We start from the raw sequence: 23,889 nt of genomic DNA on the forward strand, positions 1-23,889 counted from the left end.
TTTCTCTTCTCCCTAATTTGGATTAGAGCCCACAAACCAAAATCTAATCTCTTCTGGTCGCCCTCCGGATACAGTTTTAGTAGAACTTTAACATAAAATTGATGGAACTGATTTGATTTTAAGATTTGTTGAACAGTATTTAGTTATTTAATGGTCCGACACTGCCCATCGCAACTAGATTTTTTTGAAATCCAACAGATCTGAATTTCAAGCACAAGATTCGTCTAAAGAATTTTTCTCGATAAGAAGTGGATTCTTGCTTTAAAAAGAGAGATTTGACGGAAACTAAATTGAAATTTACTTAAGTACGTTCAAAACATTGCATTACAGGTAATTAAATTTAAATTTGGGGCTGTTGTACAATCACAGTACAAAGACCGGTTCAGTTGACTGGTAGGTAATTGAACTTTATCATATGAAATGCATTGCTGTCAAAGTGACTGACTTAAACTAGGTTGAAAGATTGATCCACTGTGATGCAATTGAGCCTAAAATAAGTTTTGTTAAACTTGAACTAAAGCTTATGCCTTGCTAATTTTTCTGTAAGGAGTAATGCATTCTACATTACTCCTGCTAGGAAAACCTGAACTGAATTCAGATTGAATTTCAGCGGTAAAAATGGGGTACAAAATCCACTTCATCGATTTGAAAAGTATTGAAAACCGGGGTACTAAAGGTAAGATCACCTAGGTTTAGGATACTATAAGATTATATTGTAATTGTGATAATACATATAGTACCAGCTGAACTGACTGAAATGCTGTTCAAATTGAAAAATCTTCTAGAAACCATTGCTTGTAGCAGTGGTAAGTTTTGTCTCTGTGAATATTTTACCTATAAATATAGTTATTTCTTAAATATATTGAGGTGTTTTCACTGGTTTATTAAGTGTCCTCAAATGGTCAATATTAAATTAATATAGAGCCAAACCAAACACAGATGGTGCTTTTTAATGAAAGTTGAAGAGCAATAGTTAGTAGTAGAAGAAAATCTATTAAAACTGCTTCTATAATTATCTAGATATCGAGTGTACAGCGTTGTCATTCACAACTCTAACTTCTTTAAAAAATGAAATCTTTGACATTACCTCTATAACTGAAACCGATCAATTGTGGCAAAACAACAAATTTCTCTGGCTTCCCTAAACTACAAAAAATGTAAATAGAAGTAGACGGTGCTACGTAAAAGTCAACTTAACTAACTTGACGTCCACGTGGCAGCAACCTGAAGTATCCTATTATTTTATTCATGAACAAGACAATATATTGAAAGCGTTTTCATGAATAGTCCATTACAGGAACTTCTTAGATAACATTATTCTTCTATAGGAAAATCCTGGAGCGGGATTATTTAAAGCAATTATCTTCTCTGTTTAAAAGTTAAACTAGGAACATGTGTAATTTTGGTTCTAAACTGGTAAAAAAATTATTTTTTCTCCATTTAAATAAGAAAACATTCCCTATGGACTGCATCAATATGATTGATGGCAGTCGTTAAATTGACCATGTAATGTGAATTGATACACCAAAATCAATTTAAGATATATGGATCATTCACCTCCTGCCTGAATTTTCCAGGCCACAACACTCGTTAAATTCTATTAGAATTCTAATTTAGGCTCGATTTCAGTCAACATATGGTTCTCATTCCATAGTACTCAATATGCCTGATTACAACCTGAATCAAATTTTAAATGGGCCGTATATTGTCACAGGGCTGAATCACGACCCAGAAAAATGTTGGTTAGCAGGAGTAAAAGGACGCATTAGGCATTCGTGACATTCAAGCACACATATCCCTACCGGTGTGCACCTAAATTATGCATCCCCCAAGCTGCAACCCCTTCTGAAATATGCAAACTTGATTTAGCCGCGGTTGTATTTTCTAGTTCCACGCCCTCCATGTACGATTTGAGGTGGCAACGTCGCCGGAGACTTTTGAATTATTAATTAATAATGCGAATGCCATGGGGCACACTTGATGAAGTTAATTTGCCGAATAATTGGCTAGCCTCGAATATTTCTTATAAAGCTAGAGTTCTGATTGTTTGCTAATTAGTTTGTTTTGGAATAAGATTTTGCTTTGCTATTAAAGGATTTCCAGCTTTTGCTGTAAAAGTGTCTTAACTAAATAAAAAAAAAATAGAAAAATAATGCGTTTTACAAAATTGCCTCTCATAGAGTTTACGTCTCTGCTCAAACGGTATAACTCTATTGAGTAAATTGAAAAATTGGATTTGTGTCCTCTCTCGACAGAATGAGAGGCTTTTAGTGGAACCCCAACACTATTACGGTTAGTAACGGTAATAGGAAATGGGGTAAGAGTCCAGATTATAAACTATTCATAATTCGCACTTTATAGCTTGATTATGCCAGATTGGAGTTTGTACCGTTATTAATTCACAGTTTATACATGTAAAGCTACCATTAACCGTTTAATTAGATAATACTGTGTTAAATGGAATCGGTTAAAATTAGGTGTGGCTAATCCTACAGGGTGTTCAGTAGTCAATTTTATGGGTTTTATAAAGCTATCAATACTTTTGGTGCTATATTAACAACCGAACTAAATGGCTCAGTGTATTCTATTATCTTTCTTTTCTCCAGTTTCCTCTAGCCTAGATTTGTATCTATTATTTTCGTTAATTTGGATTTACCACTAAAATACTATCTACACGTTTCGAAACTCTAAAATACTTAATTGACTTTGAAACTCACTAATTTACTTGGAAACTTAAAAACTATCTTGAAAGTTCATATATTTGACTATTAAGTCAATTTCAATGCTATCTGCACATTTCTAAACCCTAAAAGCCTAAAAATTGTTTTGGAAACTTTGAAAACTCTCTTGAAAGGCCATCAATTTGACTATATTAAACCAATTTCAATGCTATCTACACGTTTCCAAACCCTACAAGACTAAAAATTGACTTGTATACTCACTGATCTACTTGGAAACTTTGAAAACTGTCTTGAAAGTCCATAAATTTAACTATTAAGCCAATTTAGATGTTAAATACGCATTTCCAAATTCTACAAGACTTAAAATTGACTTGGAAATTTACTGATTTACTTGGGAACTTTTAAAACTCTCTTGAAAGTTCATAAGTTTGACTATTTAAGCCACATTCAAAGCTATCCTAACCTAACCCAGCCCTAAATTACTAAAAATACTTGACAACTTAGAAACTTTGAAAACGGTCGTGAAAGTCCATAAATTTCACTAGTAAGCCTATCTCAATTTGGAAACTTTGAAAATAGTCTTGAAGGTCCAGAAACTTGACTAATAAGACAGATTCAATGCTATCTACACGTTTCCAAACCCTAAAATATGAAAAATTGACTTGAATACTAACTGATTTACTTGGAAACTTGGAAAACTCTCTTGAAAGGCCATAAATTTGACTATTAAATTAATTTCAATGTCATCTACAAGTTTCTAAATCCGGTAAATCTTAAAACTGAGTTAAAAACTTCCAGTTTCCTTTCAAAAGTGTGAAGAACCCAGAAATTTTAACATCAAGTAAGTTTTTTTATTTATTTACTTCATTTCAAACATTTTTAATCTTAAATTTGACTTAAAAAAGCACAGTTTTAATGTAAAATAAAATTCAAGTGTTCTAAATTACCTTAAAATCACGGAAATCTGGCTAATTACACAATTTAAGGTTTTCTGCTGTGTTGTCTTTAAGTAGTCTTAAAATTAACTTGAAACGTCATGCTTTTTTAGTAGAAGTTTGGAAATTGGCTTAAATTGATAGAAATGTCACTACTTAGCCAATTTTAAAGTTTCCTGCTGAATTTCAAACACTCTTAGTCATAAAATTTAGTTGAAAACTTACAGTTTTACTGTAGAACTTGGAAATTTGACTCCAATCATAAAAATGTATCTAATAAGCAAAATTTAAAGTTTTCAGCTGTGATTTAAATACTTTTAGTCGTGAAACTGACTTGAAAACTCACAGTTTTACTACAAAACTGGAATATTTGACTTAAAATTATAGAAATGTCACAAATGGAGGAATTTTTAAGTTTTTGAAGAATCTCAAATTGACTTTGAAAGTCAGAGTTTTTCAGTGAATTTTAAATTATACAAGAGTAACTACTTAGCCAATTTTAATGTTTTTTGCTGTGTTACAGACACTTTTAGTCCTAAAACTAACTTGGAAAGTCCCAGTTTTAATGAAAAACTTGGAAAATTGACTTTCAATCATAAACATGTAACTAATAAACAAACTTTAAAGTTTTTTGAAATTTCAAACACTTTTAGGCCTAAAATTGACTTGGTAAGTCAGATAATTTCAGTCGAACTTTGGATTGTCTTTTGAAAATATTTTTTACAAATGTTTGTATCAAGAGTATACGTCTTCAATTTACCATGATGTATTTTCTGAAGATCGATTAATTTTAGTTTTGTTTTGCACTAATTAAAGCACAGTTTTTGCTTAACAAAATAAAAATTCTATGATTTTCAAATAATACCTACTCTAAATAGATTTTAAAGTTTTATTAGGTTCTAAGTAACATTTTTGTGGTTTTAGTAATTATTTTACATTTATAGATATAAACATTTCATTTTCTTATACTACTGTTAACATACCACTTAAAACAAGCTGGTATATGTAAAAATATAATCATACTATTTCTTTTTCATAGTTCTCAATGCATATGAAATAGGAAATAGCCTTAACTACTACTAGCAAGCTATCTCTAGTCACTTGCAATATAATCATTGCAATATAATCATTGCAAGTGACTAGACCATCAACGTGTTTAATTTTAATTATCATTAATATGTAGCTATATATTTAACTGAAATTTACGAATTTTTAATAGAAATGAGAAATGTTTTTCATAACAAATTTGAACTAATTAATTTGCACGAGAATTGTTTCATTCGTTTTCAGAGCACGTCAGAAGGAAAGTTCCAAATTTCTTTTTTTCTTGTCTAATTTCGTAATACCTAAAGTACACGCTTGAATGAATTTTACATTATTAAATATTCTACAACACAAAAAATTTTAATATTTTAATAAAACCAGACAGAAAAAATGGCTTATTAAGGACATTGTGACCTGACATTTTTACTGATACCCTCTAATGATCCCACCATGATGTACTATCAAAAAGGGTAGGATTTTCACAAATGTCGTTCTAGTTATTTAGGTTTTGGCCGGAAAAACAACAAACAATTTAACGCCGACAAATGTCTTAAAGTGTTTTCTTGATGTGCTGGTTAAGGGGGTATTAAAGCAGTGAGGCTCAACGAATTTGTATAATAAAGATACTTTGTCACGATAGAGACGCAGTACTAAATTAATTTCCTTTTACCAGTCATTTTTGGTGTCATTCTAGAACGTTGATAATTTATAAAAATTCACATTTTTTACTTTAAAGGGACATGATAATAGAAAACTTCTATACTGTCGTCGCTACATATAATTTGTCATGATATGAAACGCTTCTCTCTTTAAAAATTTTGTGTATATAACCTAATTTAGCTTTGCTTTATAACATGATTTTAGCTGAAAATAAAAAGTTGCTAATTTTCACTTTAAGCAAATTTGGAGTTTCATGAAACTCATCCAACTGAAACGCACTATTTTGAGGTAGCTTCTAAACTTTTCAACGATAACTCTAAATGATTACCGCATCAATAGTTTTCGCCCGGTTATTTATAGCTGCAGACGAACAAATAGAACCATATTTTACTACTAAGTGTTAGCAGTAAAGTTATATCTTTATCGAACAAGGAAACTTTCCTTTTGCTTTCCTGGATTATGAGCACTATATAAAGTAAAGGAGTTTTTCTTGACTTGAGTCCAGAAAATTGCACCTGAAACAGTGAACTTTGCACCCATATCTTTATCGAACTTTTTCGTATAAACGTGACACTCATTACCAAAATTTATAATACTTTATGTAGATTTGAAATGAGCAAAATGCAAAATAACTTACGTGTTTCGCTGACGCTCGGTTCCAAATCGGTGGGAAACAGGAAACTACCAAGCTTGTTTGGTTTGTTGTTATCTGAAAAGGAAATTACACTTTTCATAACAGGGTTTTCAAATCGATTTGGCAAACAAAAGCACATTTAGATTTAATATCCTCCCTAACGGCTCCTTTCAATTACAAAGTTAATTAAAACTTTATTTGCTAATCCCAGAAAGTTTTATTACATACTTGTAATGGGAATGAAATGTTTTTAATCGTATATTACATACTCAGAGTTTTCATTAGTTTTTTGTCTGGAGCCATGCACATCAATGTTGCAATATGGAAAATAATATCATATCATGCTTTAAGAACCTATCAGACTTTCTAATTAAAATTCAACTTGTCATATAACTTTACCAGCCTAAAATGTAACAGTGTACTTGCTACACTATTTTTGATTTTTAACTATCTCATTGTTTTTGTACAATTACTTGAAAACGGTGAACAATAGCAAAGAACTGGAATTGATGTACCTACTTAAATAAAAATCATGTTATTCGAAAGAAAGAACCGGACAGCTATATGAACTATTACTAGAAAAGATATTTGGATGAGAAAATAAAAATAAAGGATTAACAATCTTATAGTTTTATTGGATCAGCCTCTTTCTTTTCCTCTTCAACAAGATACTTTAAATGTTTGATAGTTGGAAATAATGCAATTTGTAGCAACTTTGTCACAAAACTGTAGAACTTTTTCATTATTTGATGGACACTTAAATGAATAGCAGCAAACTTATGCATTTATTTAAAATAAAAAAATAAAAATAGTACTTTTATTTAACGTTCTTGTTAAATTAACACTTTTAGTACACCTTATGGGATGTATGAAAATATTACAGATATAGCAAAAAACTCCAACTACAAAACTTCTCCCTTAGAAGGGTAACTGTAACTTATCAGGTATAATTATATTACAGCAGTCTTCTCTTCAACTAACTTATACAGAAACTTCTAATCAATGCCTGCTTCAACATATACTCATAGAGAGGGCGCCCTAAAACAGGGTCGATAGAGGGTAATATAGATTTTTGATAAAACTCAGTTGAGTTTAGGCGTTCAACATAGCGCAAACAGATGTCAGCACTAAAACTAACATGGTGTCCAAGTGATCATTTAGTTTTTTACTCAAATTGGTAATTTTTTGCATGCATTAATTATTATATAGAAAGTTATTTAAAACTGTTTGAACCACTAGTGTTTTGTGGTCTTATTTCTTAGTTATAATTCCAATTTATATCATTATATGGTGAAGGTAAAATTGTATCTAAAAACACGTTACCAATGAAAATACCAAGAAAACATATAACTTTATTAAAATTAAGTATGATATTTTGAGAATCGAAAAAAAAATAAACTTGTCACATTATGAAGTAATATTCGGCAATCCTCAACTAATGCAATTTTTTCATGGTAGATATAATCAACCTTGTGTGTTAATTTAGCAAATCTCAAACTGTAATAAAGAGTTCTAACGGACGCCTCACTGGAGAAATTTTATCAGAAAATTGCCAGCATTCAATGTGTTTTACGTGATTGGGTAAAAGAAAAGTAATAATCCACAGCTCAAGAACAGACTTTAATAATTGTTACCACATCTGAAACTTTTTCCAGTGTTTTATGACTTTTTGTACACGAGATTTTACTGTACTTTTTGGGGAAATATCGAATAATAAAACTGATATGTAGCCAAAGTATTCAAAATTTTATTACACCATAAAAGTAGTCTCTATGATAAAAGCTGTGTGTTATAATTTTGCAGTAAAATAAGTTGATGTACTATAAAAAATTAGCTTATAATAATTTTAGTTTTTAACTATTTTAATTTAAGCAAAGGTAAAAGTTATAGGAAATATTCCAGTACAGACTTTTGAGAATTTTGTAGTTTTTAATAGAGTTGAACAACTGTTGTATGAATTTAACCATGTTACCCTTTTTATTATACCGACTTCCAGCAAACTAATTCATATAAGTTACTCGAAACTGTTATTTATGTAATAACTAATAAACTAATAACACGTTGAGACATTTTTTTAAATAAAAAGCTTTTTTATAATGATTTTGCTTGTGAAATATAATATTGTTTACTGGAATTGTCTTGGGAACTTCCTCGTACAAAACACATTATTTGCCTTCATTTTTGACCTAAAACGAAAACAAGACCCGAGAAATATTAACTGGGTAACTCATAAATCAATTGTTGCTATGAAATTTAATTTTTAAATCTTATTATAAAATATGGATCAAAGAAGGAAAACTGCTACTTACTTTAACAACTAATGTCAATTTCACCTAATTATTTTGACTAGCCGAAATGTTTTATAGCTTCATATGTCGTAATGAGTGTGATTTGACAGTTCAGTCACCTGCCACTAAATTACGTCTTAAATTTTGACAAAATGTTCTTTATAGCTCTGCGTCCAGTGGTATATATGTTTGGTACGTGTGATTACAGTTATGACGTGTGTGATAGTGCTCACGTGACATTACACTACATTCTACATGAATCGCTGCGTAACATTACAACTGCCAATCCAATGTTCATAGAGCAATAAATCGTTTTTTTTTTTAAGTTAGTGCAATTGCAATAATTCCTTTCCTCCATGATCATAGTATCATCCGCGAATAGCATATTCTTTAGACACTCACCATTGATAATTATACTTATTGAGTTATCCAGAGACTTTAAAAATTGAAAAGCAGTAATAACAAATTCATCTTTGTCTCACTCTTTCTCAACTCTCATTCTATATCAACCTTGTCTGTTGTATTGGTTTTTATCCTTGCTTTGGCAGTTTGCTTGCAATATGACACGAGGTCCATCATAATGAAATGTTTTTTCTTCATTTCACCTCTCTCTCTCAACTTTATCACTCGCTAATAAGACAGAGAAAATTAAGTATAAAGTTAGATAATATTATTTGATATTTGATAATAATATGACCAAAAGGATTGTAGAAACTTTAAGATAGTTGTTTCCCAATTTCAAACAATCTGTATACAAAAACCGAAACAAGAAATACTTCCTATTGATCCTTTCATATAGTTTCCACCGAGTCGTTTCTCTATTTAGAAAAACAAAGACACTACAAGAAAACTCCTAGATCTTTCCGTCACGCCATGAGACTTTGTCAAGTCATTCAAATGTTTCTTTTGGAGGAAACTCAAGTTCCTGTTTTGTCGGAATTGGCTGACTTTTTTTATCTTGATGTTCTTTTGTTTGGTGGAAATCTGGTTAAATAGAAATTGGCTACAGTGTACTGATTATTGCTGTAATCAAAATTACTACTTATAAGTAGAAAAGTATATCATTAAGATCGAAAGAGGGATATGATGATCATTCTTATTAAAGTTCGCGTGTAAAGTCTTGTTGTTTTCTTGGTGTATTCAAATTGCAAATAGCAGCAATAATACCACTATAATAAGTGTTTTAATTATTCTTTACCTAATTTGTAGTTTACATATAGTATATGAATAATTTAGTGTTTTCCGCACTGTTTAGAAAAAGTCTGTGTAAACATTCTTGCGTATTTAACGTAAAAAACAACGTGTTTTTAGGTTGCAAAAATATGAAATCCAAATGATACGTAACATGGATAATATATACATACGTCTATAATATTTATTTTATTGTAACTTCCGCATTGCCGACGATATAAAGATGATATCACCGCAGCGGCAATTTTCCCAAAGGCGTGCAATATGAATAAAAGCACGTCTGTTGTAATGGAATCGAGTCGTCTGAACGAGTACTGCATGGCTAAAACTTTCAAAATTAAAGTGACTATTTCCCATATTTTTATAATGACACCTGACCCAAATTTGCGTAGTATTAAACTAAGCAAAAAGAAACACGTATATCACGATAGTTGTAACACTTGTAAGAGAAGCTAAAGTTGCTGAGGCACACATGAAAAAAAAATATTTCTTAAGTGACGCTGAGAGACAGAATCCTGCAAAAAGAAGGCTACGTTGACTAGCAATGCAAACCTGAATTGGATAACGAAGCAGAATTATTCCTATAATTCAGCACTGGAGTAATACTCCTAAGGCTACCTCTCGTTCTGAGGGCACAAGATATCCAAAAAAGATAAGAACCCTAATCTCAGACTAAGTAACGATAACTCAAAAATCTAAAAATGATGATATTTCAAATGATGGTAAAACTGAATATTCACCGTGGAGAGCTATAGCAAAGTTAATACGACCAGTGGTACAAGAATCACCAATTAGAAACTCCGACGGTACTTGGGCAAAAAATAACAAATAGACGGCGGTCAGATATGCTGAACATCTAGAAAACACCTTTCAACCAAATGAAGGAGACAATTCCACTCATGTACAAAAAGTGCCATATATACGTCATCAAAACACGGTTTGCTATCGGCTAATAAGGAAGGAAGAGAGTTTGCTAGTGGATAAAAAAATCGGATAAATTTTTCTGTTGATTTCATCGTTTCCACGGATTTTTCTACCCTTCTATTGTTGCAATGTCTCACCTTGAGATTTTTGCTGGCACTGTCAATTTTGATTTTTGTTCGTATTGTTTTGGTTATGGCTCGCTTCGGATAGACTTCTACTGCAGAAAATCTAAAGAACCAGAAAAATGTATTTCTGCCAGTACAAGGCAGTCGCAGTCTTATTATATTATTGAATATATTCATGGAATTGTCTTATCAAATACCATTCGAGCTCAGATTTTGAACAGGATAATTTTTCCGCTTGTCTTCTCATACTTTCTTTATGGTACAAAACTCGACCTGTTTGGCAAAATCAAGCAAAGATTTAGTTACAACAGGTCTCATGCAGTTACACCAAAAAGAAAGTGTTCTAAGACAAGCACAAAAATTATCCGGCTAAATCTGAGCTCTTATGGTATTGCCCCCGACAATATTCTTGATCATCATCATTGATCATTTTCCAATCAGTAATTCCTTTCTGCCTCTGTGAGAACCGTTTTAGTATGAAAAAAAAATTAGTATCATTATATAAAATCACAGCTGTAGTAGATTGATTATACTGAATTTCTTACCTTTCTTACCTTAAAAACATAAACAATGATAGTATCTAGACCTACCTATTACGTTCGTTTCTTCCATTTGTTGAAATTGGTATCGACCTTTGAAGCCCTGGCCGGGCCTGTCGGAGTTAGCCACAAATTCTATAAATAATTCTGACCCTGTAGAAAGTACTTCCAGTTCGTTCCCTTCGTTGCACAGTACGCTAATGGCTCGATCTGCACTGGATTTTCCATCATAAATCCGTATTAGATCTGCTCTGTTCAGACAACTAAAAAATAATAATATCATTAGTGAATGTCAAAAAATGAATCAAAAACTTAAAATACAGAATAACGTTAACAATTATACACAAATATCTTTTATTTTAAAATTATGCAATCTTTTGGTTTTGTTGCTTATGCCACAGTGTTATAGAAGTGTATTTTTGAACTGATTACTATACTATCTATACAACTGTTAGTAGTTACTATACAAACTAATAATATTAATCAATAAATGATATATACAATAATAATAAGAAAAAAATTTCAATTAATTTGAAATCGCGTGCTTAGGTATGCAAGTTTGTAAATAAAACTAAATTGTTACTACTACAACAAAAATAAACATAAAATGAAATATTTATGCAAGTTGGAGATAGTCCGCATGGTATGGTGGTTAATATTTGAAATTCGTTTGTTTTTAGAAGAAAATAAAAGTTAGATTTCTCAGTCAGGTCTTAGTTTGCTTTGAGTGTATTTACACTTTAAAAACCATCTACTTGTATTCTTACTGTAAATATAATTTACCACGTTGAAAAGCGAATTTTCGTATTCCTGAAGATCCCACTGTGTCATTTAATTATATTTTTAATTCTCGCATTGTCTCGCCCTAAAAACAATGTTTTGGAAAAATAAAACATTCCATGAATGAATTAAACATTTTGGCCCCTAAAAAAGCAGTTTTAATATTTCTTTCATAAAACGCAAAAATAATATTGACGACTGTAAAAATAAGAAATTTAATGAGGGTTTCTGTATAACTGAATTTACGTAGGCTTGGGCCATATTTCAGCAGAAAAAGAACGTGACCTAAAAAATATCGTTTTCGTGCTTTTTTTAAAATTGACGAAATAATTCATTAGTCTTAGTGTTGTTCGTGGCGTGGAAATGTTGTTTTTAGTAATAGTTTTTAAAACCATCTAACATGAAAAAATACTAAACATTTTCCGTCGTGCATTTGACTGTGATTTTATATGCGACACTAAATTGTTACGGAAAGGCGTCCTAAAGCCCGTGACAAAGTGGCTTCACTTTCAAAGAGACAAAGACCCTCTTCAATTCCAAGTTGAAAGGCATGAGTCTTTTTAAATATACTAAAAAGTCTACGATTCTTTGCACATTTGGCGAGTTGGAGCTAATAGCAAAGTTCATGAAAAGGACATTTTATGTAATAAATGATGCGTAGCTTAATAGAGCTCGAATCAGATGAGAAAAGGCCACCGCATCATCAATGACGCAGTTTTTAAAACTATTTCTTTCTCCTTCTACAGTTGCCGTCGCATTAGATATAATCAGAGGCGTCCTATTAAAATATTCCCGAAAATATATTGTTAAGCGGTCAAAAAGCCACTTGGCAACGTAGTACGGTTTTTACTTGGACACAATTAAAACAGATGCGGCAGCGGCCAGGTACATTTGGACCTTTTTATATGCTTTTACTAGCCGGCACTCTAAACGGTGTTGCCAAGTTTAAAAAAATGTAGTGGCGGACAGGGAGACTTAGGGGGTTAGGTTAGGTTCCGTTTTAGTCTGGTGTTTTGGTTGTATTGTTGATGGTCGCAGTTGAAGTTCACATAGTGTTATGAATAAAAAACGTTATTTTGTCAAAATGTCTTTCAAAAAGGTTGGAAAGAAAGGTGTTATCATATACAGCCAAGGCCGTGAAATCGTCAGTAACGTCTTACAATTTATGAAGAAAGAAGCAGAAGGAGTTTCCATTCCTTTGAAAAACTTGTTGTCTTTTATTTTCTTTATTAAAAACGACGAAAATGTTTCATTTTACTGATAAAATAATAGCACGCCACTGACTGGCTGCAACAACTTGGAAAGTAACGAGAGCAGCAATATTTAAAGCGAGACGTACAGAGATCGTGACATCATCGTTTGATGACGCCTGTGGCCTTTTCTTAGCTGATTCGAGCTCTACATTACGGAACCCCTTTAGTTCGATTTACATTTTTTTTTGGCGGATGTCGGTGAGAAATTCGGTTCGTGGATACTTTTAACATGTTCGATCTCTCTCTGGTGAATTGCCGGCCACGTTTGATAGATTCATTTCCCAGTCGATTAGATTTACTTCTCACTTCAAAACGTAGCAGTTGGTTTAATAGTTTATAGGAGAAAATCGATCGCAATGTTTTAAAGATATTTCAAATTGAAACTTTCAACTACACTCGGAATAAAGTAATTTTTTAAAATTGAGTTCACAAAGAACCCACATCAAAAAAAAAATAAGAACAAAGAAAAGGTAGTAACTAAAGAAAATTCGATTCTGTACAAATCATTCAATGTAACAAAAGCAAAGGGATTATAACATCTATCAGCCTTCTACATTTGATAGCATTGTTAAACGAGCTACCTCCTTTTTCTTGTCTCTGGCTGTTTTTATGATCTCCCAAGAATGAACTTATTATCTGACAATCGCCGGGTCAGAAAGGCAAACGCATTTTTGTTATATCGAACCAAACGATGTTTGATTTATTAACTTGTACTCGACACAAAGCAAAGAGAAACAAAGTTGTGACTCGGCATTTTGGCGTTACAAAAGATCTTTTGATATTTGTGTTAAAGTACGTATACGTTGCAGCAAAAGGACTAAGGGCCGTCATGAAAATTTAGTGAAAAGTTCCTGGCACCAATGATTAGAGGCGCTAATCAATTGGCTTCATTTTGCAAAAAGTAAGAATTAACCTGAACGGAAGGCTATAATCGATTTCCAGCCGTCGCCGTTCTGATATCCTTCCTTATTCCTTATCTATTGTGTCGTGTTTTTGCTGTGGTTCCTCGAATATAATTTCCTGTCTCGGCAAGTCGAGGGGTGGCCAAAATAAATGGGGAATCTTCGTGTGATTTAACAACCGCAACACGGAAAGATGCGCGAAGTGACTTCCTTTTTCATCCCTCTTTCGTTGTGACGTGAAATCTTTTCCTTCCTACATTTATGCCAGTCAAAGCACGCTGTTTACTTTTTTTTCCAGTTGGAACATGTAAACGCAGCGAACCGCAACGCTCGTACATGAGTGGAATTTACGCCGCTCTGTAAATACACGTAGGTTGGAGGAAATTGTATTTATAGTATGGATGGAATATGTCCCTAAAAACCACCATTTATAAACGTTACGTTTTGTGATTGGTGGTTTTACGAACATATTCCATCATAATAATATAATGCATTAGGCAGAAAAGTTTTAGTTACTACCATTGTTGGGTTATGCCAGCAAGGTAGACCTGTCAGGTGGTGGAAATGTGTTGTTGTTCAGTAGTTTTGTCAGTTGTATGTCAGTCAGAAATGTGGTCAGAAAATAAAAGTTTTATCGTATTGGACCCATTATTCGAACCTTGACAATTTCAGACTAATGTTTTGCTGACAAATCCACTATTTTTATGAAATATTGTGGTGTATATATTGGTGTTCATTCCGACTGATCTGGCAACACTGAAAAAGTCCCAAATATTTTAGAAATAAAGTTTGAAAACAACCAAGGCTTCACTCCAAATTTCAACGAAAAATAATGTGTCGTTCTCTAGATACTTCTGATATACCATCCATCCATACCACATCCAGTCACCATCTGGTTATGAGGTCTTTTTAACACTGCCCCCTTCTTTAAAAGCTATTCGTCCCGGATATCGTCATTCTGAAGGTTCCAAGATGGCGGATTCCTTCCTCTGTATGGACTTAGTCTCTCCACATGAACTACTTTTGGTTTAGATCTTGCTGAAAGTTGAATTCGGTATATTAGATCGTTTATTATCTTCACTATCGTGTATGGTCCTTCCCAGGGTCGTTGTAATTTTGAGCTCAATCCTTTCTTTCTTCTGGGTTGATACAACCATACATCATCCCCTTCCTTATGTGGTCCAGTCCCATCTTCATACGGTCGCTGTTCAGTTTTAACTTATTCCTGACGTTCATAGTCAGGAAGTTGAACCGTTGGCTGGCCTGGATCATCTTCTGGTTTGCCAAACAAGAGATCTACGGGTAGCCTCATTTCTCGTCCAATTAAAAGCATAGATGGTGTATAGCCTGTAGACTCCTGCTGTGAACTCCGATAAGTCGAGAACAATAGCGGTATCAGCTTGTCCCAATTTCTTTGAATATCGCTCACAAACATGGATAGGTACTGATTGATGGTCCTGTTATGTCTCTCGACCACTCCATCGTACTGAGGGTGCAGTGGTGTCGTTCGAGTTTTTCTGATTCCCAGAACAGTCATTAATTGCTTTCAAATATCTGATTCAAAGTTCCTGCTTTGGTCTGTGTGAATCTCCAAAGGTACCCCATGGTTTTCAATTACGTTGGTTATCAACGCTTCCACTACGGTGACTGCTTCCTGATTTAGTTCATTGCTACCATCAGATATTTGTTTCCGGATTCAATTCGGGGAAATGGACCTGCTTTGTCCACTGCTACTCTTTCCCATGGACTGCCGGAGATATACTGCATCATTCTTTCGGTCGTTTTCTTGGACCTTTCTTTGATCAACACAGGTTACACCGCTTACACCATTCCTCGACGTCCTTTCTACAGTTGATCCAGTAAAAGCGGTTTCTCACTCTACTAAAGTCCGGTTCACTCCAAAGCGTCCCTGTATTGGTAGAAGATAGAATTTTTAAAATTTATATTGTCTATGTCTTACTCATTATTCAAAAAAATTACTTAACATTTCTAGATTAGTTATTGTTGCACTCAAAATGCATGACACTTTTTTGTAATAATAAAATTTCCTGATATAAAATTTGTCATATATTACAGGACATCCGAACATTTTTTTGTTGTTTTGCACATTTTGTTGCCAACGTTGCAATTTAAAATGCATCAAAATACCGTGTAGGGCAGACAACTAAATTGGCTTTCAAAAAAATAAATTGTTCCGTTTAAATTTCTGCGCCTATTAAAGTGAATATGAAGTTTTCACATAAAACGTTAGGCAGGCTTTGAAAACGTTGCAATAAAGCTGACCTGTAAAACAATGCTCCATTATAGAGAGGACTATTTGTGCGCCATAATGAAAAGTCAACAAAAAGCTCGCAAAGAATTTATCAACTTTGACACCTATGTAGAAACTGGCCCCGTAATCACCGTCACTGACATAAATACAAAATTAAATTCTTTGTAAATATTTGCTATTTTTTTCGAACGTATTAAAATTAAGGCTCGTTTGGGCTTTGAAAATTCCGAACACCCTAGCAGCCCATCAATCAACCGAAACTGGCTGTCCACCGGTTCAGGAGATCTATTTACTTTGAAATGGTTTTGCTTGCAATTATTCTGCTAATAATTTGGACTATTTCACTTTCCAAATTGCCTCAGCCATTTCGGCTTCTTTAACATTGATGAACTATGCTCATTTGGCTGGAATTGTATGTAGGTATTATTAAAACTCGAATTCCAAACAAAACCACTTTTTGTGTAATTTACTGCTTGTTTCATTTGCTAGAGAATTATGTTCGTTTTAACTGAATATTAGCAACATAAATAGCAATAGCTCTCCATATACCACCAGGAGAATCTGGGCATAAAACTAGTTCAGCTTTACAATGCCACTAATTCCAAAAATATTTTAAATTAGTTATGCTTTTTTAAGATTTCAGACTAAATGATGAATATAATTTTAATTTGCTATATAGTTACCACCTTCTGCGCTATGAAAAGATTTGCCAAGTATGTAATGCCACTTTCTTAGTGAATACGATCAAAAACTCTCTCAGCTAATTTAGGCTGTGCAAAATAATTTTATTTTGTAGGGTTGCATTTAATTTATGCCTAGAACAAATACGCCAAACATTTTTTTCGGTGAGTGATGATTACCTTATATCTCCTTTTTGCAGATAAAGTTCCTCAAACACAATGCGTATTCTCTCCTTGTACCTGGAAATGAGAGACATTAGTTTGATGAAAACGGGCTTAAAATGATGGGGATATAGTACGAGTGCTAAGTGGTTCAGCATGAACCTTTTTTATCATTAAATTTCACCTTGTCAGAGTTTATTTTTTAACTTGACGGCTATAATTACCCAAGACATTTATTTGCTAAGGGGCCAAACACGTAATAAACGGTCATATTTCAAAGCGTTCACCGTGGAATTAATAACCCTATCCAAAAGAACTTAAACAGGATTAATTATCCCACCTCGGAGAATTTCCAAGTTAATAAAAACCGAATAGCTTCTATCCAACTAATTAGAGAAAAATGAAAATTCTATTAGAGAGCTTTAGGATCTGACTACTTAATAAATCAAGCTGTCCGGTTTTTGAACTGGAAAGTAGAAAACCAAATTCATACTGTCTGAGTTTTAGTGCTTTTAAAGCTGAAAATTCAACACGGAGATAAATTAAATGAGATATGATGAAATGCATTTAGATCATACAGTTCAAAAGGTGGGTTTATTGATAATTCGCATCAGCTTGTATATTAATAAAAGACCACTTGTTTCTAGGTAGAGATGGGAAATTCTCACAAATGCATTTCTTTAAAAATCTCAAAGAGAATTTAGGGAATTTTAGGAGAATCTAAGAGAATGATGAAGAAAAGGCTAATCAAAAGCAACAAGTTCATGGAATTCGGAAATTATAAAATGCCAAGTAGATGTGTTCCTTTGAGGAATTGCACTGTAAGTTGTATTTACAGCTTCATGGAGATAAATTTTATAGTTGTAATGTTAAGAAACACTTTAAAATTTGCTTGTGTCACGTGACAGCTGTCATAACTGACAAAACTCGCTCACCAGTGACAAGAAAAATATAAAATGACTTACAAATGCTAAATTTTTTTAACCATTTTGCATTTGATAGTTTTATCTCACTCTTACTGCTAAATTGACTTTCAATAGTTACAACGAGTGTCACCTGCCACACTGTGAAATGTCATTTCTGTCAAATTTAACGTATAAACCTATCATTGATCGTCACAACTGCCAAATTTACCTCCACAGAGTTACGAATAAAAATTTGAGACGTCAAAAAGATGACTTTTCACAGCCTTTTTTAATAAGTTTTGGCAGCTGTCAGGTGTCTAAAAGCCTGTCATTAAACCTCATTGTACGTTTATTTGGTCATAGAGTTTTCAAATTTTTCCAACCACACAAGTAGTTTCTCAAGTTTTTCGACTTTTCGAGTTTTCGCTTGGGCAATGTTGATTTGAATGCAATTTTCAAGCTTTTCCACGTGGAAATTCAATTTGTGAAGGTTTGGTGAGAGATTAAAACGCCTCTTCACTTCCTGAATTGTTGCAAAGCCATACTTTTCATTTTATTTTTAATCTACATAAAATTTGTAAAATAAAGTTCTCTAGTTTACCGTTTTTCATATATTTCTCGTGGAGAAAATTACTTTGGTATAATATAGGTAGTAAACCTTTATAAAGTTGTAAATCTATTTATTTAGTAAATTATGAGAGAATCACTTACCTAGCTCTAAACCTGTATGAGCACCTAATGTTTTTAGGGTAACTGGAAGGATATCTAGGTGAGTAGAATTTCCCATAAGCTGGTGCTTCTATAGAGCTCATAAACTGGTAATCACACATTGTATTGTGTAGAAGGGTTCCGTCAGTCCGGAATACACCTAAAATTGAATAATATGTCTAAATAATCCTAATTCTAATCATAACGCTCCTACATATTCTATTAAACTCACTAAATGTGTAATTCAAATCACTCAAACTTCCAACAGAGAGTCTAGAGTTTCGGATATCTGAAATATCCGAAACTCTACACAGTTTTGAGAGTTGCTACAAGTTCTGACCAACTCATTGTCATTATTAAGCACCTAACTGTACCTGGAATTATATAGTTCCGCATAACTTTAATAAACCCTTTGCACGGGCTGCGATCAGTATTAAGGACGAAATTTCAGTGAAATAGTTGTAATTGCTCAAGTTTCTGGTGATTTTCCTATTAGTTTAGCTGAGTTTAAATTGTATCCGGTTTAAAATATTAACTTGCATTAGGAGACAAACAACTTCAATTCAGTGTAGGATTAAACATTAAATTGAAGGAGTAAACGCTTTTGTTAAAATAGTATAAACCATGTTCAGTGGAATGTTGAGTTATGCCTTATCTTTTGTTCATAACGTTTAAAAAGTCACTAGCTATTAGCTTTCGTTATGAAAGTCTGAAAAATTTAAAGGCTGAAGGAAAAACAATAAAGGACTTAACATAAATTAATCCTGCTTATACAACACGTAGTATAACCTGTTAAAAACATAACCCAAAGTCCCTGTCGCAGATGGTCAGTGAAAAACGATACCGTCAGCCTGTATCAGCTTCCGGCAGACCAATATGATAAAGAAATAAAAGTGAGATCACCCCATTTGTCTGAAGTTCTGGAAAAGTTAAACATGGCAGAGGCGACTTTATTGCGTTCGTATGTTAGAAGTTTTACATAAATTGGTGTCGTTTATCGCAGAACATGCTTTCTATTACTCATATTTTTTATTGGTGTGCAGAATTTATTTTAACTGGAAGAAAACTAAATAATTTTTGAGTATTAGATTATGTTTTTCACGAGCAAAGAGAGCAATTTTCTGAGCATCAACATGAGAAAAGAACATGGACAACTCATTCAGTGTCATGGTCGAATAAAAGACAGAAAACTATCATTCAATACAACAATACACAAGCCTCAAAACAAAAGCTGCTTCTTGGTCTTATTCTTCTCATCCATCTACTCCTGGATGTAATGTCCTTCCAAAAATGTCCACCCTCTTCTATCTACAGTGGTTCGGATCCAAATCCTTTCTGCAATATTTTGGATATCGTCTCTACGGTCTACCAATGATGCGTTTTGTCTCCCTTGTTCTCCAAATGAATATCCTATGTGCCTGCCTTGCTATATGACTTCTCCATTTTAGTTGTGCCACATGGCAGACTATCCCTAAAGTGATTCCTATTATAGCCTTTTCCATTGCTCGTTGGGAGGTTTGCAGTTTATTGCCAAGTTTGCTGATAATTTCCATTGTCTCGAGGTAAGATGTGAGTACCTGCATTACACCAGGAATCAAACACTTTCTTTTTTAAATGTGTAGCAAATTCAAGAGATTTAAGGGTAAATCCTAGTTCGCGAAAAACTGTCCAGGAGACCCACGAGAGAAGGCCTAGTCAAGCTAAAAAGACAAAATTTTGGTAAAGACGTAAAGAAAGGATTTGCAAATATACGGCATGCAAAAAATGGAGCAATTACAGTAGAAAGGTTATGTTAATGAACAGTAAAGTAATCTCCAATCTGGGTTAGGAGATAAAAATCACATAACAGCTAAAAGGGACATAACTTTATGATCCAATGTTTATGTTAACAGGAATAGACTTCGACAGCATACCATAATTGGAAAGATGAAAGCAAAAGTAAATTGAATACTACAACCAGAGCCAAAAAATGCCAAATCATCAATTTGGGGATCGTATACAAAAACTTGCTTAACTCATTGCTTTAAGAGTGAAAGCCTTGGACATGCCGAATACTGTAAGGAAGACTGCTGTTACAAATATGGAGACGAACACAATAGCAATGACTGAATAAGGTCAAATAAATGCTTAAACTGTCCAATCTGGACCAAAATGAAACTACAGAGTCGAAACCATCCTCCCCATCTTCAAGATGCCCGAGACCGAGCCGGATGGTCTACGCTAAGAGAAGCTTATGTTCAGCAGTGGACAGAATAGGAAGCTTCTTGAGGTAGGTATTGGTAAGACCAGGAATAGTTGTAGAACACAGTTTTAAAAACTGGGTATACTAACGATATGCTCAATATTCTCCTTTAAAAGAAGACATTTGGTTTCTTTCATTTCTCTCTCATTACGAACCATCAATACATCTTATCGTTGTATAATGTTACATAATCAGTTCCCAAGAACTGCCAAACAATCTTAAACTAATAAGACGAGCAGTCTACCAACTGGTTGTTATAGAGCGTTTATAACTTCTGTAAATACTTCTCTCTGGATTAATGAACATTTTATTTGTTATGTCATCTGTACTTGACTCGAACAGATATCCCAAAAAATCCAAATAAACAAATTATTCAACTGCTAATACCTGATTGATAGAGTAGTTGATCGGTTGATTCACATGCTAATCTTTTTAAGCTAGAAGCTTTTATACAGTTTTAGCGACAAATACGATATTGCGAGTGGTATTTTTCAATAAAGGCTGCGCATTAATCGCCGAACCAACCACTAACGAATCGACTCAATTTCTGGCAAAACAGAAACAACATCAGTCTGAAAATTCATTAATAATCGTTTGTGCGACAGGCGGCATTCACCACAGCATGGGCGGTAATTTGAATTGTTTGTCGTTAATACCCTATTCCGCAATAATGAAAACCTATTCTGTCTTGAAAAGAGTAATGTTCGGTTCTCGTTTGTTGAGTTTTTTACGCCAAACGCATAGACTATTGAGAACTAGATAAATCACCATAGCTGTACAGGGTGCTGCATTTTCGATGGTTTTACGGGGTACAGAGAAAACGGTAATAGATAGAAAAAAAGTAGCCTACGTGTTCCGATCTCATTTTCCGAGCTGAGATGACTGGCGAAGAGTGCGCTGCGCAAACTTCTTTTGTTTCAAAGATACGGGGGGTTTTTGAGAAATGGTCATTTTGGAACCTCCTCTGTATTTCATTTGCTATTAAAGTTATCAAAAAAGGAAAAACGGTTTCCGGTAGAAGTTTTGACGTAGAATCCAATGGCGTAGTCAGTTTTTTTCTATTACGTTTAGTTTCTGACATATGACAGTAAGTTATATTTTTTTAAATGGAACACCCTATATATTTTTACGTCATTTAATTCTGTTGATTTTTACTGTTTCAACGGTGTATTAAAACATATAAGTTTGTAAATGTTAAAATTGATATTTAGAAAAAAGGCGTTTCTTTAACAAAAACGGGCTAAATAATATGTATAAAAATACCCACAGTCAAAACAAAATCTGGCTATGTTCATATTAACATGTTACATGTCGTTTATAAACAGTTTTTTTAACTTCTACCTTAAAAATAGTAGAAAATAGAAATGGCCACTTTTCTTATTAAAGCGACGGTAGAACTGTTTGTAATTTAGATTTTTTTTAATTATAGGATTTATTAAAAATATTGAATTTTATAATGTGTTAGTTTATATGATTTCCGATTGTTTTTGTTTCGTATTTTAGATATTGGCATTTTTTTAACTCAGCAAACGACTTTTTTTTTTAAATAAGACGATTAACCTTTACAAACTTATATGTTGTAATACACTGTTGAAAAGGTAAAAATGAACAGAATTAAATGACGTACAAATATATAGGGTGTTCCATTTAAAAAAATGTAACTTACTGCCATATGTCAAAAACTAAACGTAATAGAAAAAAACCGGCTACGTCATTGAATTCTACGTGAAAAGTTGTACCAGATACCGTTTTTATTTTTTTAATAACTTTTATAGCAAATGAAATACAGAGGAGGTTGAAAAATGACCATTTTTCAAAAACCCCCCGTATCTTTGAAACAAAAGAAGTTTGCGCAGCGCACTCTTCGCCAGTCATCTCAGCTCGGAAAATGAGATCGGAACACGTATGCTACTTTTTTTCTATCTATTACCGTTTTCTCTGTACCCGTAAAACCATCGAAAATGCAGCACCCTGTACAGGAGATCCGAAAGGTCAGTTCGTCCTGCTTCAACATAGCGCCCATCAATCTACTTTAAGTCATCTTCGCACCTCGGTTTTGTTTTAACATCCTTTAAGCGGCACAATATATGTTCCTCCCACAAAATGAACAAAAATAAACCGCGACTATAATTTTTACCCTTTTTGAAACAATTTCTATTCTAAAGTGCTTTTAAGACGTCAAAGTAGTATAACGAAATAAATCACACTCTAATAATAAATGAACTAATTGTCCTTGTGTATGCAGTCCGATACTTCTAAACAGGATTACGAGAAAGAAAAATTGCTGCACTTTTCCTAACTGGAAAAAGTTCTGCTGCTCGTAACTGGAGTTTCTGAACAAAGATCAGCCAAAAGCCTTTAGACTCCGACGAGGTTAAGTTCATAAAAACGATGAGCTGTTACATTGATTTTTCCTTGCGAGTTGAAATCTCTTTGGGCGATGAAGAGAATATGTGGATGTTTTGTAATTGCTGGTGTTTTGGTGCAAAACTTTACAATTGTATCTGAAAGGGTTTTTTTTTGATAGAAGAGCCTTGCCAATATATTTTATTGACTGTACGAATCATTTTCTTAACTCTTCAATATTGGTACCTATGTTTTCTTTTATTTAACTTTTTTAATTAGTTGTTCAGGAGAATTCTGAACAAAGGAGATTCACATGATATATACAGGGTAAACTGGTAGATGGACGGACGATTTAAAGCGAGTGGAGACAAATTGGATGCAGACGGCCAGGGACCGTAGAAATTGGTCCAGCAATGGACAGGGTAATAGCTGGATGATGATGATGATGATAATGATTTATTTGGAACACCTTACTTTCACATTTATACGTTTCAGAAACGATTTCCCTTCAGAGTAATTCTTGATTCAAACTTCATTAAAGTTTGTCATAACTGTGTTTTTAAATGGACCACTTTTCGGGCTTGCCTTATTTTACTAGTATGTATGCAACTCGTTACT

At 33.3% G+C, this 23,889-nt stretch overlaps 1 protein-coding gene across 1 annotated transcript in view; it reads right to left on the reverse strand.

Moving 5' to 3' along the window:
• The window catches only part of LOC145731200 (suppressor of lurcher protein 1-like), a 137,080-nt gene that overhangs the window by 15,335 nt on the left and 97,856 nt on the right, over positions 1–23,889 (reverse strand). The window contains exons 6-9 of the mRNA XM_081982866.1: positions 18,687–18,843; positions 17,089–17,148; positions 11,073–11,284; positions 5,958–6,029 (exon numbers count right to left, since the gene is read on the reverse strand). Coding sequence (XP_081838992.1) covers positions 5,958–6,029; positions 11,073–11,284; positions 17,089–17,148; positions 18,687–18,843 — 501 coding nt within the window. The remainder of the gene's footprint in view (positions 1–5,957; positions 6,030–11,072; positions 11,285–17,088; positions 17,149–18,686; positions 18,844–23,889) is intronic.

The sequence above is a fragment of the Ips typographus genome, linkage group LG6 (genome assembly GCF_016097725.1).
Source record: "Ips typographus isolate SLU linkage group LG6, UJ_Ityp_2.0, whole genome shotgun sequence".
Taxonomy (NCBI): Eukaryota; Metazoa; Arthropoda; class Insecta; order Coleoptera; family Curculionidae; genus Ips; species Ips typographus.